At 44.5% G+C, this 17974-nt stretch overlaps 2 protein-coding genes across 2 annotated transcripts; one reads left to right on the forward strand and one right to left on the reverse strand.

The window, feature by feature from the left end:
* Positions 1 to 6917: 6917 nt before the first annotated feature.
* Positions 6918 to 11647, reverse strand: LOC100873130 (9-beta-pimara-7,15-diene synthase, chloroplastic). Its single transcript, XM_044596445.1, has 14 exons — positions 11375 to 11647; positions 10926 to 10981; positions 10553 to 10832; positions 10293 to 10473; positions 9664 to 9884; positions 9458 to 9578; positions 9290 to 9387; positions 8981 to 9195; positions 8791 to 8903; positions 8611 to 8706; positions 8315 to 8533; positions 8064 to 8205; positions 7673 to 7918; positions 6918 to 7558 (listed from the first exon to the last, which is right to left on the reverse strand). Exons 1-14 carry the CDS (start codon positions 11565 to 11567, stop codon positions 7226 to 7228), a joined length of 2514 nt encoding a protein of 837 aa, XP_044452380.1. The 5' UTR covers positions 11568 to 11647; the 3' UTR covers positions 6918 to 7225.
* A 4086-nt stretch (positions 11648 to 15733) lies between these two features.
* LOC123184300 (cytochrome P450 99A2) lies at positions 15734 to 17773 on the forward strand. The gene is made up of 2 exons (XM_044596446.1): positions 15734 to 16692; positions 16815 to 17773. Exons 1-2 carry the CDS (start codon positions 15775 to 15777, stop codon positions 17436 to 17438), a joined length of 1542 nt encoding a protein of 513 aa, XP_044452381.1. The 5' UTR covers positions 15734 to 15774; the 3' UTR covers positions 17439 to 17773.
* Positions 17774 to 17974: the final 201 nt, after the last annotated feature.

Consider the following 17974-nt stretch of genomic DNA (forward strand, 5'->3'; position numbering starts at 1 on the left):
TCCCATCTAGAGGGGGCCGGCCCCCCTTGCCCTTCCCCTATAAATAGAGGGGTGAGGGGAGGGCTGCATACACAAGTCAAGGCGCAGCCCCTCCCCTCCCCAACACCTCTCCTCCTCCGCACGTGCTTGGCGAAGCCCTGTCGGAGTTCTGCTGCACCAACTGCACCACGCCGTCGTGCTGCCGTTGGAGTCTTCTACCTCAACCTCTCCTTCCCCTTGCTGGATCAAGAAGGAGGAGACGTCGCTCGTCCCGTACGTGTGTTGAACGCGGAGGTGCTGTCCGTTCAGCACTTGGTCATCGGTGATTCGAATCACGACGAGTACGACTACGTCATCACCATCCCCTTGAACGCTTCCGCACGCAATCTGCAAGTGGTATGTAGATGCAATCTCTCTCCCATGACTCGTTGCTTAGATGAACTCATAGATAGATCTTGGTGAAACCGTAGAAAAAATTTTATTTTCTGCAACGTTCCCCAACAAGTAGGGGTACCTTAGTACCCCGAACTTGTGCACGGGCAGTTGTAGCACCATGCGGCAAGGCTTGCCAGGGGAGCGACAAGGGTCTCCACGGCTCCTTTTGGGGACCGAGCGAAGACCAAGCATTCAAGAACAAAGTATGCAAGACAGAAGATCAAGACAAGGCCCCGGCAAGAGGAGCTTGTCGGGCCAAGGAGGCAAGGCCCCGGCAAGTGGAGCTTGCCGGGACGACCGAGCCAAAGCATCGAGACCCCGGCGAGAGGAGCTTGCCGGGAAGGCCGTTCCAGGCTCAAGGCTACCTCACTAAACACAAGACCCTGACAAGGGGGACTTGCCAGGAAGACTAGAAGATCACATCACAAGAAACACGCCTCGGCGCTATATGCGCCCCGGCGGGGCCCGGGGAGCGACAAGCTTCAGAGCCCGGCAAGTTCCCGGGCCCGGCAAGGTCAAGACCCCGGCAAGGCACTTGCCGGGGAGAGTTGCGCTGTGTGCCCGCGCTCCAGCTCATCGGACCACGCGTCGCGCTGGGGGGCATTCCAGGGACGCGTGGCGGATGGCTGTGCAGCCTGGGGGACACGGTGGAACTCCACCGCAGCGAAGCCATCGCCGTGGCAAACGGAGACGCAGTGGCAGACGCTTTTGGGGTCGACGGCGACGGGCATTAAATGCTCTTGTCCCCCACTGTCAAAGTAGGTGGCGACCACTGTTCACGCACTGTAGCTCCACTGTTACAACTACCACCCCTTTTACATTTCTGCCCCTTTCTCCTACGTTGACACCTGTCGGTGACCCCTTGCACTATAAAAGGAGGCCCGTGTGCAACGTAGAAGGGGTTCGGCGTTCGGAACCTAGATTGCTCATACGCTCGGTGTAGCTAGTTCTTCAAGCTCCCGAGCTCTCCCACTGAATACAAACTAAGCAGGAGTAGGGTTTTACGCGTCCACCGCGGCCCGAACCTGGGTAAACCGCCCGTGTGCTCACCACGATCTGCTCTTCGTGCACCCTCCGCCCTCTCACCGGACAAACGAAGGGGCTCCGGTCCCATAGGTGCTCGTGGAGGACAGTTTCCCCCGACAGGTCCCTTATTCATTAGTCTCAACATGCCAGTCACATCCTCTTCTTTCCAAATGCCCTTCTTCTCCCCCCAAGGCCTTCTTCCCCATGTTGTTCCCCTTCTTCTCCCAAGCACGCCATTCTGACATGCCCAACTTCTCGATTTCGATCAGAATCTAAATTATTCTTGTGCAAGAGTGGCAACAGTGGCGTGCATAGAGTGAAGGATTCATTGTTGTGCCACTTGGGACCGCGTAAGAATGGTGTTACGCTATCCCATGTATGCAAATAAACGTTTTCAACCGACGTGCGCCATATGGGCCCGCTACAGGAGCATCTCGGCCACTGATTTAAAATACCACAGTAACATTTTGAGCGATGTCTCGCTAAATGAAATAAGCGTACAATCGTTCTCTAAAGCGGATTTTAGGGACTACGCTATTTTATCATAGCACACTAGTTTTTCAATGATTTCGGCCCACTAATTAGGTCAAAGTAGAGAGTATAATGAACTAATAAGATGCCTTAGGCCCTCTCCCCTAAAAGACTAGTCTGATAGGAGGGAACACACCCACCTCCGCTCACACATTTGTCATCATGAGCCTGCTAACACCATTGTTCTAGCCCGCCAACCATGACCGACTACTCGTGAGTCCACCGAGATATATTCGGGGAACTGTGCTCTGATGGATATAACAAGATCATGCATAAAAAGATAGATCTGATCATAACTCAAATAAGAAGATAGATCTGATCATAAACTAAAAGTTCATCGATCCCAACAAACACACCGCAAAAAGAGTTACATCATATGAATCTCCAAGAGACCATTGTATTGAGAATTCAGAGAGAGAGAGGAAGTCATCTAGCTACTAACTACGGACCCGAAGGTCTACAAAGAACTACCCACGCATCATCGGAGAGGCACCAATGGAGGTGGTGAACCCCATGCGAGATGGTGTCTAGATTGGATCTGGTGGTTCTGGACTCTGCGGCGGCTGGATCAATATTTCGCGGACTCCCCTAGGGTTTCTAAAATATTGGGGTATTTATAGAGCAAAGAGGCGGTCCGGGGGACACCCGAGGTAGGCACAACCCACCAGGGCGCGCCTGGGCCTCCTGGAGTGCCCTGGTGGGTTGTGCTCTCCTCGGATCACACCCCCCCCCCAGGCGCAGCCAGGGCCCATTATGTTCCTTCTAGTTGAAAAAAATCTTCGTAAAGTTTCATTGCGTTTGGACTCCGTTTGATATTGATTTCCTGCGATGTAAAAAACATGCAGAAAACAGCAACTGGCACTTGACACTATGTCAATACGTTAGTACCAAAAAATGATATAAAATGACTATAAAACGATTATAAAACATACAAGATTGATAATATAACAACATGAAACAATCAGAATTATAGATACGTTGGAAACATATCAGTAAACAGTATGACTATGATTGCCCACAACTCTTTGTGTTCTACTCATGCATATGATCTAAGCATAGACCTGGCTCAGATGCCACTGTTGGGGAACGTAGCATGCAATTTCAAAAAAATCCTACGATCATGCAAGATCTATCTAGGAGATGCATAGCAACAAGAGGGGAAGAGTGTGTCCTGTACCCTCGTAGGCCGAAAGCGGAAGCGATAGCTTAACGCGGTTGATGTAGTCGAACGTCTTCTCGACTCAACCGATCAAGCACCGAACGTACGACACCTCCGAGTTCTGCACACGTTCAGCTCGATGACGTCTCTCGAACTCTTGATCCAGCAAAGTGTCGGGGGAGAGTTTCGTCAGCACGACGGCGTGGTGACGGTGATGTTGAAGTTATCCGCGCACGGCTTCGCCTAAGCACTACGACAATATGCCCGAAGGAGTAAACGGTGGAGGGGTGCACCGCACATGGCTAATAACAATTGATGTGTCTTAGAGGGAGGAGGCCGACCTAGGGGCGCACCAAGTGGGGGGACTCCCACTTGGACTCCTAGTCCAATTCGCCCCCCGTCCCCCTTTCCTTTTATCGGAGGGGGAAAGGGGGAAGGAGAGGGAGAAGGAGAAGGAAAGGGGGGCCGCGCCCCCTCCCCTAGTCCAATTCAGACTCCTCCCTTGGGGGTGCGCGCCACCCTTGTTGGCTGCCTTGCCTCCATCCTATGGCCCATAGGGCCCATATCTTCCCCGGGGGGGTTCCGGTAACCCCCCCCCCCCTCCCGTACTCCGATACGTACCCGATGCATTCCGAAACACTTCTGGTGTCCGAATACTAGCATCTGATATATCAATATTTACCTCTCGGCCATTTAAAGACTCCTCTTCATGTCCGTGATCTCATCCTGGACTCCGAACAATCTTCGGTCACCCAAACACATAACTCATAATACAAATCGTCATCGAACGTTAAGCGTGCGAACCCTACGGGTTCGAGAACTATGTTGACATGACCGAGACACATCTCCGGTCAATAACCAACAGCGGAACTTGGATGCTCATATTGGTTCCTACATATTCTACGAAGACCTTTATCGGTCAAACCGCAATGACAACATACGTCATTCCCTTTGTCATCGGTATGTTACTTGCCCGAGATTCGATTGTCGGTAGCTTCATACCTAGTTCAATCTCGTTACCGGCAAGTCTCTTTACTCGTTCCGTAATGCATCATCCTGTAACTAACTCATTGGTTACATTGCTTGCAAGGCTTATCATGATGTGCATTACCGAGAGGGCCCAGAGCTACCTCTCCGATACTCAGAGTGATAAATCCTAATCTCGATCTATGCCAACCGAACAAACACCTTCGGAGAAACCTGTAGAGCATCTTTATGATCACCCAATTACGTTGTGACGTTTGATAGCACACAAGGTATTCCTCCGGTATTCGGGAGTTGCATAATCTCATAGTAAAAGGAATATATATAAGTCATGAAGAAAGCAATAGCAATAAAACTTAACGATCATTATGCTAAGCTAACGGATGGGTCTTGTCCATCACATCATTCTCCTAATGATGTGATCCCATTCATCAAATGACAACACATTTCGATGGTTAGGAAACTTAACCATCTTTGATTAACGAGCTAGTCTAGTAGAGGCATACTAGGGACACTGTGTTTTTTCTATGCATTCACACATGTATCAAATTTCTGATCAATACAATTCTAGCATGAATAATAAACATTTATCATGATATAAGGAAATATAAATAACAACTTTATTATTGCCTCTAGGGCATATTTCTTTCAGGATGAAGTGGTGCCAAGCTTCTGGTATTCTCTATGATAAGAGAGTGCCGCAAAAGCTAAAAGGCAAGCTCTACAGGACGGTTGTTCGACCCGCAATGTTGTATGGCGTTGAGTGTTGGCCGACTAAAACGACATGTTCAACAGTTAGGTGTGGCGGAGATGTGTATGTTGAGATGGATGTGTGGCCACACGAGGAAGGATAGAGTCCGGAATGATGATATACGAGATAGGGTTGGGGCACCAATTGAAGAGAAGCTTGTCCAACATTGTCTGAGATGGTTTGGGCATATTCTGCGCAGGCCTCCAGAAGCTCCAGTGCATAGCGAACGGCTAAAGCGTGCGAAGAATGTCAAGCGAGGTCGGGGTAGACCGATTTGACCTGGGAGGGGTCCGTTAAGAAAGACCTGAAGGATTAGAGTATCACCACAGAACTAGCTATGGACAGGGGTGCGCGGAAGCTTGCTATCCATGTGCCAGAGTCATGAGTTGGTCGCGAGATTTTATAGATTTCACCTCTAGCCTACCCCAATTTGTTTGAGACTAAAGGCTTTGTTGTTGTTGTTGTTGTTGTTGTTGTTGTTGTTGTTGTTGTTGTTGTTGTTGGTAAAAAAACACAATTTGCTTTGGTGCGAGTGGGCCCGCCCAGTCGCGTGACTTTGACGCAAGTTGCATCAGATAGGAGCTCTCCTAATCAACTGCACGAGATTAAAAAAACATGTTAGCAGGCCAGCTAGTGCCTGAACGCATTTAGGTGAATCAGACATGGGTGCTCCTAATTGGCGCTTATGGCGCCGGGAAGCTGCCGCTCAGGCAACCGCTCCTGTGGGCCAACACAGCAACGTGCTGGTAACTCCCGCAAACAAGCAGTCACTCGCTTGCTTAGACTCCTAAAATTATGTATTTGCTTGCTCATACAATTGTTGAATAGTTGACTTTTGAGAAATACAATTTTTTATAAAAAATATACAAATTAAACACGAAAAAAAATCATAAGTTCAAAAATATTTATGGATTTTGAAAAAAATGTTCACAAATTTGAGAAGAAGCTCATCATTTTTTTAAAAAGTTCATTGATCTTGAAAAAACATTCAAAAAAATTGGAAAAAAATTACAAAATTTTGAAAAATCAACATCAATTTTGATTAAAGTTCAGAAATTTGGAAAATGTTAACCGAATTTGGAAAAGAAATCATGTATTTTGAAAAAAATCAAATTGAAACAAAACTCATTGATTTTGAAAAAGTTCATGCAATTCAAGAAAAGAAATAGAATAAGAAAGAAAAAACAAGTAAAACCGGTCCAAAAAAACAAAAGTACAACAAAAAAAGAAAATATAAAAAGAAAAAATATGAAAGATGAAAGAAAAGAAACAGAAAATGAGAAAAAAAATCAAAACAAAAAATCGGCCCAGAAAAAATTCAAAACGAAAAGAGAAAATCCCAGCTACAGAAAATATAAAAGTAAGAAAAGGAAATACATTATCACAATGTGTGGTTTGTGTGGTCGGTTATTGCGAGTAACAATTAAGGTGGAGGTTGTGAGCTTGAATCTCTCATGTATAACATTTTTTGCGTATTAAACAAGAAAAAGGTGAAATTGGGTTGGCCCAGCGTAGTGGGAGGGGTGTTCACCGGTTTGCCAAATGGCCTATAACCAGCCCCTGAAGCGCTAAATATGAAATGCCGTTGGACATAAAGCTTGAGCAAGCGAGGTATAGCTCAAGAGCTCCTATTGGAAGCTCTATGCGGCAAACTGTCCTTGCTTTGCACGACGCACGCTTTGACTGGTCGGACCGTGGGGACTCGACCATGCTCCCTAGCGATTCGATCGACACTATAGTGACTTGGTCGAGTACTGTAGCGCCTCGACCAGATACTGTAGTGAATGGTTTTTTGGTATTCGGTTGATTTTTTATTCTGTCTTGAAAAGACGGACAAAACATACTATAATACTATTCACAAATTTAAAAACTGCTTCCTCCTTCCCATAGTGTACGACGTTTTTTGACACTAGTGTAGTGTCAAAAAGCGTCTTACATTATGGGACGGAAGGAGTAGATACTATAATGCAGAGTTGAGACTGAGAAATTTGTAGCTGTTTCAGTGGGGAAACGTGCAAGAGTCATTTTTTAGATAAAAATGCTCGATTTGAAGAGTGAGAAATTTGTAGCTTCGATTGATTGCTAAAATAAATTTGCTGGGCATACCAGCTTACAATGCAGAATAAAGTTTTTGACAAAAGTATCGCTAGAAACATCACGTCGAGCTAACTATGCCATTGACCAAGAAGGTTCAGACCACGTGACGGAGACCCTTTAGCTCGCGACATGCATATCAATCAGATACCGGTGAGTGATTCATTTGTAAGGTTCATGTGATTATTATTGCATTTACTCTCCCCGCTTGGTATATTTCCGTGTCATCCATATATGATCAGGATAATAGCATAAGGAATCCTTGATTATTTTTCTGATTGAACAGCCAAAGGACTGGTTGTTTGAAGTTTAAGTGGCTCTCTGAATATTGCATTCATCGTGCAGAGCATTTCTTTGGGCGAGGAAAATCCGTCGGTGTGACAGTAGAACAAGTGAACTGTCCTGCAAAACCTCCAGAACACCTCCTTGCATGCCCTAGGAACTACACGGTCTTCTCTAACAACCATCCTTAGCAGGTCTCTCCGACATGAGGCTATAGACTCCTGTACAGTCTCTTGAGCACCTTCTATGGACATGGAACCTCCACTCTGAAGAACAAGCAGTGAGATGATGTTCAGTTTTCCCTCACTTGACTCCCTCTGCAACATGTAGATCATTTATCATATTAGAAACTACCCAGTGTCAAGATTAATCTGCCTGACAGTGATAACTCATTGCTATGAATATTTTGTTAGAACAGGAACGGAAAATACCTTGAAGCCCCGAGTATCATTCAGGAGACGGCCACAGTTCCCCTTTATTCTAAGCAACTCATCGTACTCCGGGTCTTTGATTATGTACTCCTCGAGTTTTTGTTGGACAAAATATAGTGATGTTAGCATAATGGGCCCCTCTGCGAATGAGTTAACCGCTTCTATCATGTATTCCTCAACTGTTGGCACATATTGATTCCGTTGCCATTCTGCCTCAGTCGCTGCAGACCTCAAGTAATGTAGCCACTGCAGATGAATATAACTTTTTAATATACGGTTTTTCCTATTTATTTTGTACGTAGCTAGCCTTAGCTTCAACATGGTACGTACTTATCAACTTGGAACTAGATATAATGCATCTCACAATCAGAAGGTCACACAAGAAACTCACTGTTTCATTCAGGTGTTTTGTAACATCACGCTTTTGCACTGCAGAAGCCATTTCTCCAATGTGCTTAACTGTACTATAAAAAGCAGAAAATACTATTTCTACTTGCTCAGAGCAGAACTCAACTTCGTGATGGTGATCCCACCTAAGACAACCATTGGAAAAACAGGGAGGATGACTCATTATAGCAATGCATACCACGCCAACACAACTTCGGAAAGTGTAGACAGTGAAATAAAGTTAAAGGATTGTACTTCTCTACTAATGCTATGAGGTTTTCTTGTTCTTCTTTCGATGCTCCAACATCAAAGAAGTCATCAGTAACAAGTACGAGCGCAATAGTTTTCGCACATGCAATGCGAGCATCAGAGAGTTCATGCGTGGATAGGGTGGCAGCAGCAGAGAGATAACAATTTATCAGACTCCCCTTGCGTAGAAATTTGAGTTGTTCCAGCTTGTTTTCTTTCTCCCAACTGCCAGTGCAGAAAGTAATTCAAATAATCTACAAAAACATTTGTGAAAGCAAGTGATGAAATGACAGTCAAATTACCTCTCGAGGTGGCAGAGTTCATCCTGGTATATAGATTGAGAAAAACTGAAATCTTCAACGGCAAAATCTAGAAGATCTTGATTGGCATGACATGGCCTGAATCATAAAAATATTTGCATTTATTGTAACATATATTGACATCATATCACAGGCATATTTTTTTAGAAAAGAGAGCCTTACATGTTTTTTCTCTTTAGCTGCTGAGTAACCCTAGAATCAAAATGTTCAATGTTCCTCTTATGGTCTAGAGGTTCTACTGTTGCATAAAAGGGAAATTTAAGAGTATATTCTACCTGAAATTACAAAGAACCAAGTTAAATTTCAACTGAACTGCCAAATGAATTGCAGATTTTAACTTTCATGCACTTACCTCTCCAAAAATTGGCATTCTTTGTGTCCCATCACAGCGCAGTTTCTCTGCCAATAAGTGGCCTGACCAGTTGCTTATGTTCTCCAGGATCAATTCATTTTCGGACAAACATACTTTTGAAGCCTTGTATAACTCCAATAAAGATTTTGTATGATTTAAATATCCTTCAAGTGAGCAATGGAAAGTGGAGGCTTCAGCAACATGGGACAAGTCATCTGTGCAAGAATAATTTTGAATTGTAGTGAGTTAAATCAAGGCCAGAAGAGAAAGATATTAGGACATGCAATTTTGATCAAAGTATATATGTACCTGACGACACATCATAACCATTCATTCGTAAAAGGCGAAACGCCATTGCACATGTTTCTACATCTTGCATGATCTCCTCGTCTCTCTGTAACCAGGAACTGCAAAGTGAATACAGTCAAGTTGACATACTAGCTACTAGGGTACCAGGTATTTACTCCAGATTATTACATGTATGCCTTGTCCAGGATGCTGTTTATGTCACTGGAAAAATGCCGAGATATTCCGATCTTTTCGAGCATATCCACCATTGAGAGCTGATAATATATATTCTGTGGGTACGCTGTTGGTACTGTAAATGTATAATAGCATTAAGTATATAGCAACAATCTGCACCCTTGGAGATGCCCCACAAAGTAAAATAGAGAAATACACACCTGCACCACCAAATATACTGACAATGGAGTCGAGGTACTGGAGAGCTTTATTATCATAGTAGTGCACTAATGCAGCAGCAGTTGCGGCAGGAGAGTTGAACAACGACCCATTCTTTCGCTGGAACTTCATCACTTGATTGTAGTCGAGCAGGTTTACTAACCCTTCTTCAGCAACATAGGCCAAATATGCATCTTTCCCACACGATTTCTCCTCAGTTAGTCTAAATAAAATCAAGTATAAATGTGTTATTATATACTCCCTCCGTTCCTAAATATAAGGTGTATTAGTTTTTCAAAAAGTCAACTGTTGTCTATGTTTGACCAACTTTATAGCAAAATATATAAAGATTTATAATACTAAATATATAAAATGTAAAAATATAGTTCATGACGAATCTAGTGATAATGATTTGGTATTCTAGATATTGATATTTTTGTCTATAAATTTGGTCAAACTTAGAGAAGTTTGACTTTTTGGAAAAATAATACACCTTATATTGAGGAACGGAGGGAGTATGTTACATCAAAAGAAGGTATAATCGATACTCTACACCCTTTTCCCGTGTCAAACTTGATTCCTACAAAATCACACCAATAGGCATGGCACCCTTCTCCTTTTCATTTCATACCTTGTCAGCTCCATCTCACGGAGGTGAAGTATCCCATTGATATCAGCTTCTGGGACTGGAATTACCAAACCCATCCCGAAAGCATGGTTAAGCATACCAGGGAAAATGAGATTGAAGCCTACCGGAGAAACAATTTGATCATCCATGACAGTGGAGAAATTCCTTCCAATAAATTCTAATCCTGCGAGTGTCATTTTACGCGTGTGAAGATCTTTCAAAGAAGAAAGTCAAAAATACAAGTATTAAGACAATACACGTACCTCTCCTTATGTGGTCGGAGCCAACGTTCCACTTATGAAGTGCAATGATACAGGCCAATGTGGATAACATAATATCCTTGTTGGCTAATAAGCCAAATTCGTTGATTCCCCAAGACCCACTAGAGTGTTGATTTTGCAATATCCATTCAACACACTGAGGGAAGCATGGAGCCTGCGGATCGGAGTCCGGCAATGGCACCATAGCCACCCATGCCGTGTCATACGCAGACGGCGAGAGTTCAGGGTTTTTGAGATGCTTTCGTATTCTAGCATCCCGTTCCTAATTTATATTCATGAAAGCAACACAAATCTCATCATGGCACGAACTTCAAATGTTTAGTCGAAACAAGAGTTGGGAGAGCGATGTTCATACCACATCACTGCGCGGTCCTATAGTTTCTTCTGCCAACATTGCCTTGAGGACATATGCTGTCCAATGGAATATATGCCACAAATCGATTAGATTGGATATGACTCTATGTTTAAATATAAATATCAAGTAGCAAGCTTAAGTACAAAAGTAACTTTAAGAAAGCCCAGATTTCAAGCATTGGTAAACAGAGGACAGTTATATTTCTAATTTAATTTTTATTATTTCTGGTGTTCGTTGTACACTTGTACTGCCAGGATTGATGATGAATAGATTGGAAGTTTTCTCATAAAAAAACAGAGTATTGTTATATTGCGTATCCCTTGGGCGGAAAATAAGCAACGACTACTTCATGTTGTGCGAAAATGCTCCGGCTAAAGAAGACTCCATCCAAGCAAAGCTATGGACTCTTACTCCCTAGCAGAAGGAGAAGAAATGGAGAGGCAGCGCACCTGGTTCGGTGCCAGGAAGGTTGGAGGCTGAGCAGGCGAAGCTGACGCGCGGAGGCTTGCTTCTTCCATGATGGTGCATCTGCAACCCACACTTTGACGCAGATGGTGGAGCAGCCGCCGGGAGGCGGACGGCCTGGTGAGGTGCAGATGGCAGGAGGATGGAATAGGCACCAACTCGTGCAGGATTCGCCATGGGAAATGGGGCAATCACCTCACTGGCTCAGGGTTTTAATATAGCAGCAAACAGAGGGGTCGGCTGAGAAGCTAACTGTGCCTCTGCGCCAACTTTCTGGAAAGAGACCAAGTATATATATAGGTTCGAATTAAGTGAACTTTCAGCTACTTGATCAACGACCTGGCAACTTCAGAAATATGGTGAATGGGATTCGTTGATGTAGCTCCGGCCGCCGGTGACTACATAATAGTCAGTCCATGAAAGTTTTATAAGGTGGTAAGCATCCTGCGACTCTTCTTCAGCTAGCGCATATTTTTCTGCGCCAAACCGCTGAAAAGTCCAAGTATAGAAGAAATTTGGACGTGCCATACATTCCTTGTATGTGACGTCTAATAGTGATGTTCCAGCTGTTCGTCAACCACTTTGACAACTTCAGGAATAGAAACAGATTAGAAATGGGAAATGCAGATGTAGCTGCATGCAGTGACTAAACGACTAGAAACTCGCAGCTTGACTGCAGCTCTTGGATTAATGACCCATGATGAGAGATGTTTGTGGTAACATAATATATTACCATTACATAACGCTTTTTAACAATAAATTAGTCTATAAGCTAATAAATGAAATTATCTATGATACTACTAAGTACAGTATAAATTACTTTCCACCATGACCAGCCTTAGCCCGTCCACGTCGCAACGTCAGTCGCAGGAGTTTGAAAAATACGAGGACTAGCTGGTCGAGCTGATTTGAAATATCTCCTTACTTCAAGCAGTTTGTGCTGAAGCTCAGGCCAAAGTGAGAAAATTCACACCAATGTTCCTCGGTACGCACGCCCATTCATCCTTGGACAATCTGGCTAACACGCATAGAAAACGGTGGCCCTGCTGAATCGCGTGGAAGACTGCTGAAACATGTGTGGAAGACTGCTGAAACATGTGTGGAAGACTTTTCAACGAACTGCACAGTGATAAATCTCCATACAAGATTTTTCAATTTAAGTCTGTAGTTTTGACAATGACTTCATTTTTTTTTTGGACATGACAGTGACTTTATATACACAGCACAGACAACTGATTTGTCCACACAGGGTGACCATTATGCGTCGACCAGATACACCGAATGCACATTCCTTTTTCAACGGTATCGCTCTTATGAGTAGTGACCATTCAAACATATTTTGAAGATTCCACATGCATATTGCAAATAATGGAAATTGATGGTGGGTCAAACATGCATTATTTTCGGCCCAGCAAAATGCATCTAGCTTCCCCATACAGGACAAAGAGGAACTAGATGTCAAGAGGCATGAGAGGAAAAATGCTCCACCGTGTCACCATTCCAATAAAGAAGTCGCTGAGAAACAACAAGATACATGCACATGACTTTTCTCTTACCTCTTACACAAGTGAAATCACTTTATTTTTTTGACAAACCTAAACAGTGTACATATAGTAGTTTTCCCAAGGGAAAAGATATGGCTTTCACAACCATACAAATTTTTCACTAATGGATGAACTTAATTGACTCAAAATAGAGCATCAAGTGGATACAAACACCATGACCACACATCTGGCCTCTGAATAGTTAAGATGCACATAGTCAACACCAACGCACACACAAAAAAACACGCCGGCAAAGAGCAAAATCATATAGGACCAAAGCTATGCCTAAGCGAGATTTTTTTTCCCTAAAGGGATCAAAACAGTGATCAACAAACTACAACGTTGACCATATCCGCACCAACCATTTCTTGACACCTTCAAGAAGCGGAAGACGCACAAGCGTCACCATCCCCGGATCCAACCACCAAGGGCCAGAGAATTTTAGGTTTTCACCCTGAAGAACGACTCTGAGCATATCTGAGCAAAGATTCAACAAGGTGACGATGCAAAAACATCATAATTGCCAGGTACAACCAAATCGAGCCACCTAGGTTTTTCAGCCCAGAGCTCAAGAAAGGGTAATCGAGAAGCACCACCAAATTGAAGTCAATCACGCATTATCGCCGCCACTTTAATTTCTCACAATCACAGCCGCTACATGCGCTGGGCTAGAAATCCCACTGCAGTTCCTGCACAACCATGCCCTCTGTGCTAAGCCACTATCCATAGATTGCTTCTCACCATCGAAGGCACAATGGCCAGAGTGAGAGCTGCCAAAATCCACAAAAGAGTCTTCCGATTGCATCTCGCTACCTTGCCAGGACAAGCCGTCGGTAGCAGCCACCAAATCTGAAGAGAGGAATCCTCAAGACGACTCTTTGATGGCCACTGCAATCTGCAATCTGACTAACCCACTCCACTGTCGTGTGGGCCCAATAGCCAAACCGCTCGCATATGTTACCGGTGGGCCCCATAATTTTGTATACTATATTACTATATATTTCATGTACTTTACTAGGGGTGTAGAATAAGCTAGTTTTGAAGAGTTCGTCGTGGGAGGTCCATCAATAGCGCTATTCTATGCATGAGTATAAAATGCTTATTCTACATCCCTAGTAACACTATACATAATCTAGTAAAACATTGTGCAAAATGTAGTAATTCCGAAACAATTTATTTATAACCCAAGTTGCTAATTTACTACATTCGTGTACAAATTACTTTATTTTATGTACTTTTTACTAGGCGTATAGAATAAGCTGCTCCCTCCATTCCATATTAATTGTCCCTCAAACAGATTTTTTTTTAACAAAAGGAGGATGACCCCCAGCCTCTGCATCTGGGCGATGCATACGACCACTTAATTAATTATTCTCACAAGACCTTACAAAGTCATACAACAGTAAGACTAAAGCCGCCGTCTAAGCAACAAACTGTCGCTACACCTATCCAGTTGATGAAGGGGCGCGGATAGCCTGTGCCTAATACTAAATAGACATCGCAGCCAAGCCTAACATCTAAGACCTGAGACCCCAACCTAGCCACTTGCCGGGTCTAGGGCACACATTGGTCCGGCATGCTCTCAGAGGCCGCCGCCGCCAACTGCCACCACTCCATCTTCAGAATTGTACTGATGTGTCAACCTTGCTCGGTCTAGCTATCGTCGACGCCACCACGGCGCCCAACGACACCTCCTCCCTGTCCCTCAAACAGATGCATCCAGCACTGACATATGTTTGTTTTGAAGAATACGTGAAAATATATTAATTTCTAGATGCGGTTTAAAAGTTATAGGTCTTATATTTTTTTTGAACCAGAGTAAACGGCATGGCGTTCTCTTATCTCTTAGTCCTTCCGTTTTTATTTACTCCGCATATTAGGTTTAGCTGAAGTCAAACTTTATAAAATTTGACCAAGTTTTGTAGAAAATAATATGAACATTTACAGTAACAAATTTATATGATGTGAACATATATGCAATGATGAATCCATTGGTATAGGTTTGGTGGTGTATATATTCATATATACTACCTCCGTTTCTAAATATAAGATGTTTTAGAGATTTCAATATCGGAGCAAAATTTGTGAATCTACACTTTAAAATATGCCTATATACATATGTGTGTAGTCGTATTGAAATTTCTAAAAGGGCTTATATTTAGAAATGAAGGGGGTATTTTTCTACAAACTTGTTGAAAGTATATAATGTTTGACTTTAGACAAACCCAATATGCGGAGTAAATAAAAATGGAGGGAGTACATATATAAAAACTCATCCCTACTTAATAGTACCTCCGTCCTAGTTTATTTGTCCCCTTAGTATTTTGTGTCAGACTTTGACCATAGATTTAACTAAGTAAATAATAATGCATGTCACCGAAAATTACATCGATGGATTTGTATTTGAACAAGTTTCTAGTGATATTATTTTTGGTTACATGCATTAACATTTGGTTAGTTAAATCTAAGATCAAAATTTAGCACAAAATGTAAAGGGGGCCAATAAATCAGGATGACACGGAGGTAGTACGTAATTGCATCTAGAGGGGTGGGGACAACACGAGGCATATAACTTGTTTCTATTTTTAGTTATCGCGTTTCTGTTTTGGAGTGTTAGCTCTGTTTGTTTGAAAGTGCAGCTCTCGATCGAGCTGCAGCTTTTATAATTTATTACTAGGACTAGGATATTTCAATAGATTGGACCGGACAGATGCATGGGATGTGTTGTAGAGAGGCTAGCTAGCTAGCTTATAAAAGGCCGGCCAGTTGTTGTTGCTGTTCTTGTTACCAAGCAAGCAAGCAAGCAAAATAGCAAAATACTAGCTAGGAAAGCATCGATCATGGAGATGGAGCTAAGCCTAGGCGTAGCCACGTCCCTGTTTTTGGTTTCTGTCATCTCAGTGCTGGCCTTAAGCTTGCTTATTAGCCGCAAAAGACTGGCAGCAGCAAGCGGCACGAAGAAGAAGAAGCAGCTTGGGCGGCCTGCTCCTGGGCCATGGCGTCTACCCTTGGTGGGCAACCTCCACCAGATCGTGACGTCCAAGCTGCCGGTGGTCCTCCGGGACCTGGCGGAGAAGCACGGGCCGGTGATGTGCCTCCGGCTCGGGCAGGTGGACACGATCATCATCTCGTCCCCGTCGGCGGCGCAGGAGGTGCTCCGGGAGAAGGACCTCAACTTCGCGTCGCGGCCGAGCCTGCTGGTGTCGGAGGTGATGCTGTACGGGAACCTCGACATTGGGTTCGCGCCGTACGGCGCGTACTGGCGGACGCTGCGCAAGCTGTGCAGGATGGAGCTCCTGAGCGAGCGGAAGGTGCGGCATTTCATGCCCGTGAGGGAGAGCGAGACCCTGGCGCTGGTGAGGGCGGTGCACGAGGCGGGCCAGGGCGGCAAGAGGCCCGTCAACCTCGCGCTGCTGCTCGTCTCCTGCTCCAACGCGATCACCGAGCAGACGGCCTTCGGGCAGGTCGCCGGGCGCGAGCTCCAGGAGCAGTTGCTGGCGGCCATTAACGTTGGCATGACGATCAGCAGCGGGTTCAGCTTCGGGGACCTCTTCCCGGGGCTGGGGTTCATGGACACCGTCACTGGGCTCACACGCCGGCTGTGGCAGGCGCGCCGTCAGATGGACGCCGTCCTTGACAAGATCATCGCTAAAAGCGAGCAGAAAGGTGATGACCTTCTGAGCGTCATGCTTAGGATCAGGGACGGTGGAGACCCTGAATTCCCCATCGAAACGACAACCATTAAGGCAATCATAGTGGTACGTATTTACATTTCCCGTGGTGAATCACTCGCAGATGTCCTAGAGCAACAATTTATTTTAGGGTAAACATTTTTTTTTCATATTCGCGAATATGTCATGCCGTCCATTTCTTCGAGTAGGATATGTTCTCGGGAGGGACTGACACCACAGCGACGGCTGCTGAGTGGGTCATGTCAGAGCTCGTGAGGAACCCACCGGCGATGGCCAAGGTACAGGCAGAGGTGCGGCGAACATTCGACGGCAAGACCCCACAAGAGCACGAGGGGCACATACATGAGCTACACTACATGAGGATGGTCATCAAGGAGAGCATGAGGCTAAACCCGGTGCTGCCGCTGCTGGTCCCCCGAATCTGCCGGGAGACCTGCCATGTCGGGGGTTTTGAGATCGTCGAGGGTTCCAGGCTCATGGTCAACTCATGGGCTATCGGTAGGAGCCCAGAGAGTTGGGACGATCCTGATGAGTTCAGGCCAGAGAGGTTCGAGGACAGCATGGCTGATGACAAAGGACCCAGGTTCGACTACCTTCCATTCGGAGGTGGGCGGAGAATGTGCCCCGGAAGTACCTTTGGGTTGGCCGTGCTGGAGCTAATCATGGCACGCCTTCTCTACTACTTTGATTGGAGCCTCCCAACCGGTGGGACTGAGCTTGACATGGACATGACCGTGGGCATAACGGCGAGGAGAAAGAACCAGTTGCACGTAGTGGCATTGCCGTATAAGGAGGTTCCACTGCAAAGCTGATTCATATCTTTGTGGTGGACAATTTACCCAGTTGTGCTCATTTGCGTCATGTGCATTTCATGTTTGTCCCGGGGAAATGGACAAATAAATAAATTGGGCAATCGCCTAACTACTACTAGTACTATTTTAGCGCGGGGTTACTCCAGCAGATTTGGACGTTCGAGTAAAGGGAATGTGGTGTTGCACAAGTGTATCATGTAATGTCTATGGGCCTTGGGTGGTGGGCTCTACATTTATTGTTTAAGAGATTAAATTGTGGGTTAAATTAAGACTTTGTGCATCAATTGATGCGGAGGCCTGTGGTCTTTCTCCTTTTAAGAAAAGTGTTTCCAGTATACTCCATTCGTTCGCAAATATAAAATGTTTTGTATATTTTAATAAGGACTATATACGGACTAAAATGAGTGAAGAAACACAGTAAAACGTATCTATATACATCCAATTCTGAAAAAAATAGAACATCTTATATTTCCGAATGGTGGGAGTATTTGGCAACTCGTCTGGTCTTACTACAATTTTGATATTTGAGGTAATGT

The sequence above is a fragment of the Triticum aestivum genome, chromosome 2A (genome assembly GCF_018294505.1).
Source record: "Triticum aestivum cultivar Chinese Spring chromosome 2A, IWGSC CS RefSeq v2.1, whole genome shotgun sequence".
Lineage (NCBI taxonomy): Eukaryota > Viridiplantae > Streptophyta > Magnoliopsida > Poales > Poaceae > Triticum > Triticum aestivum.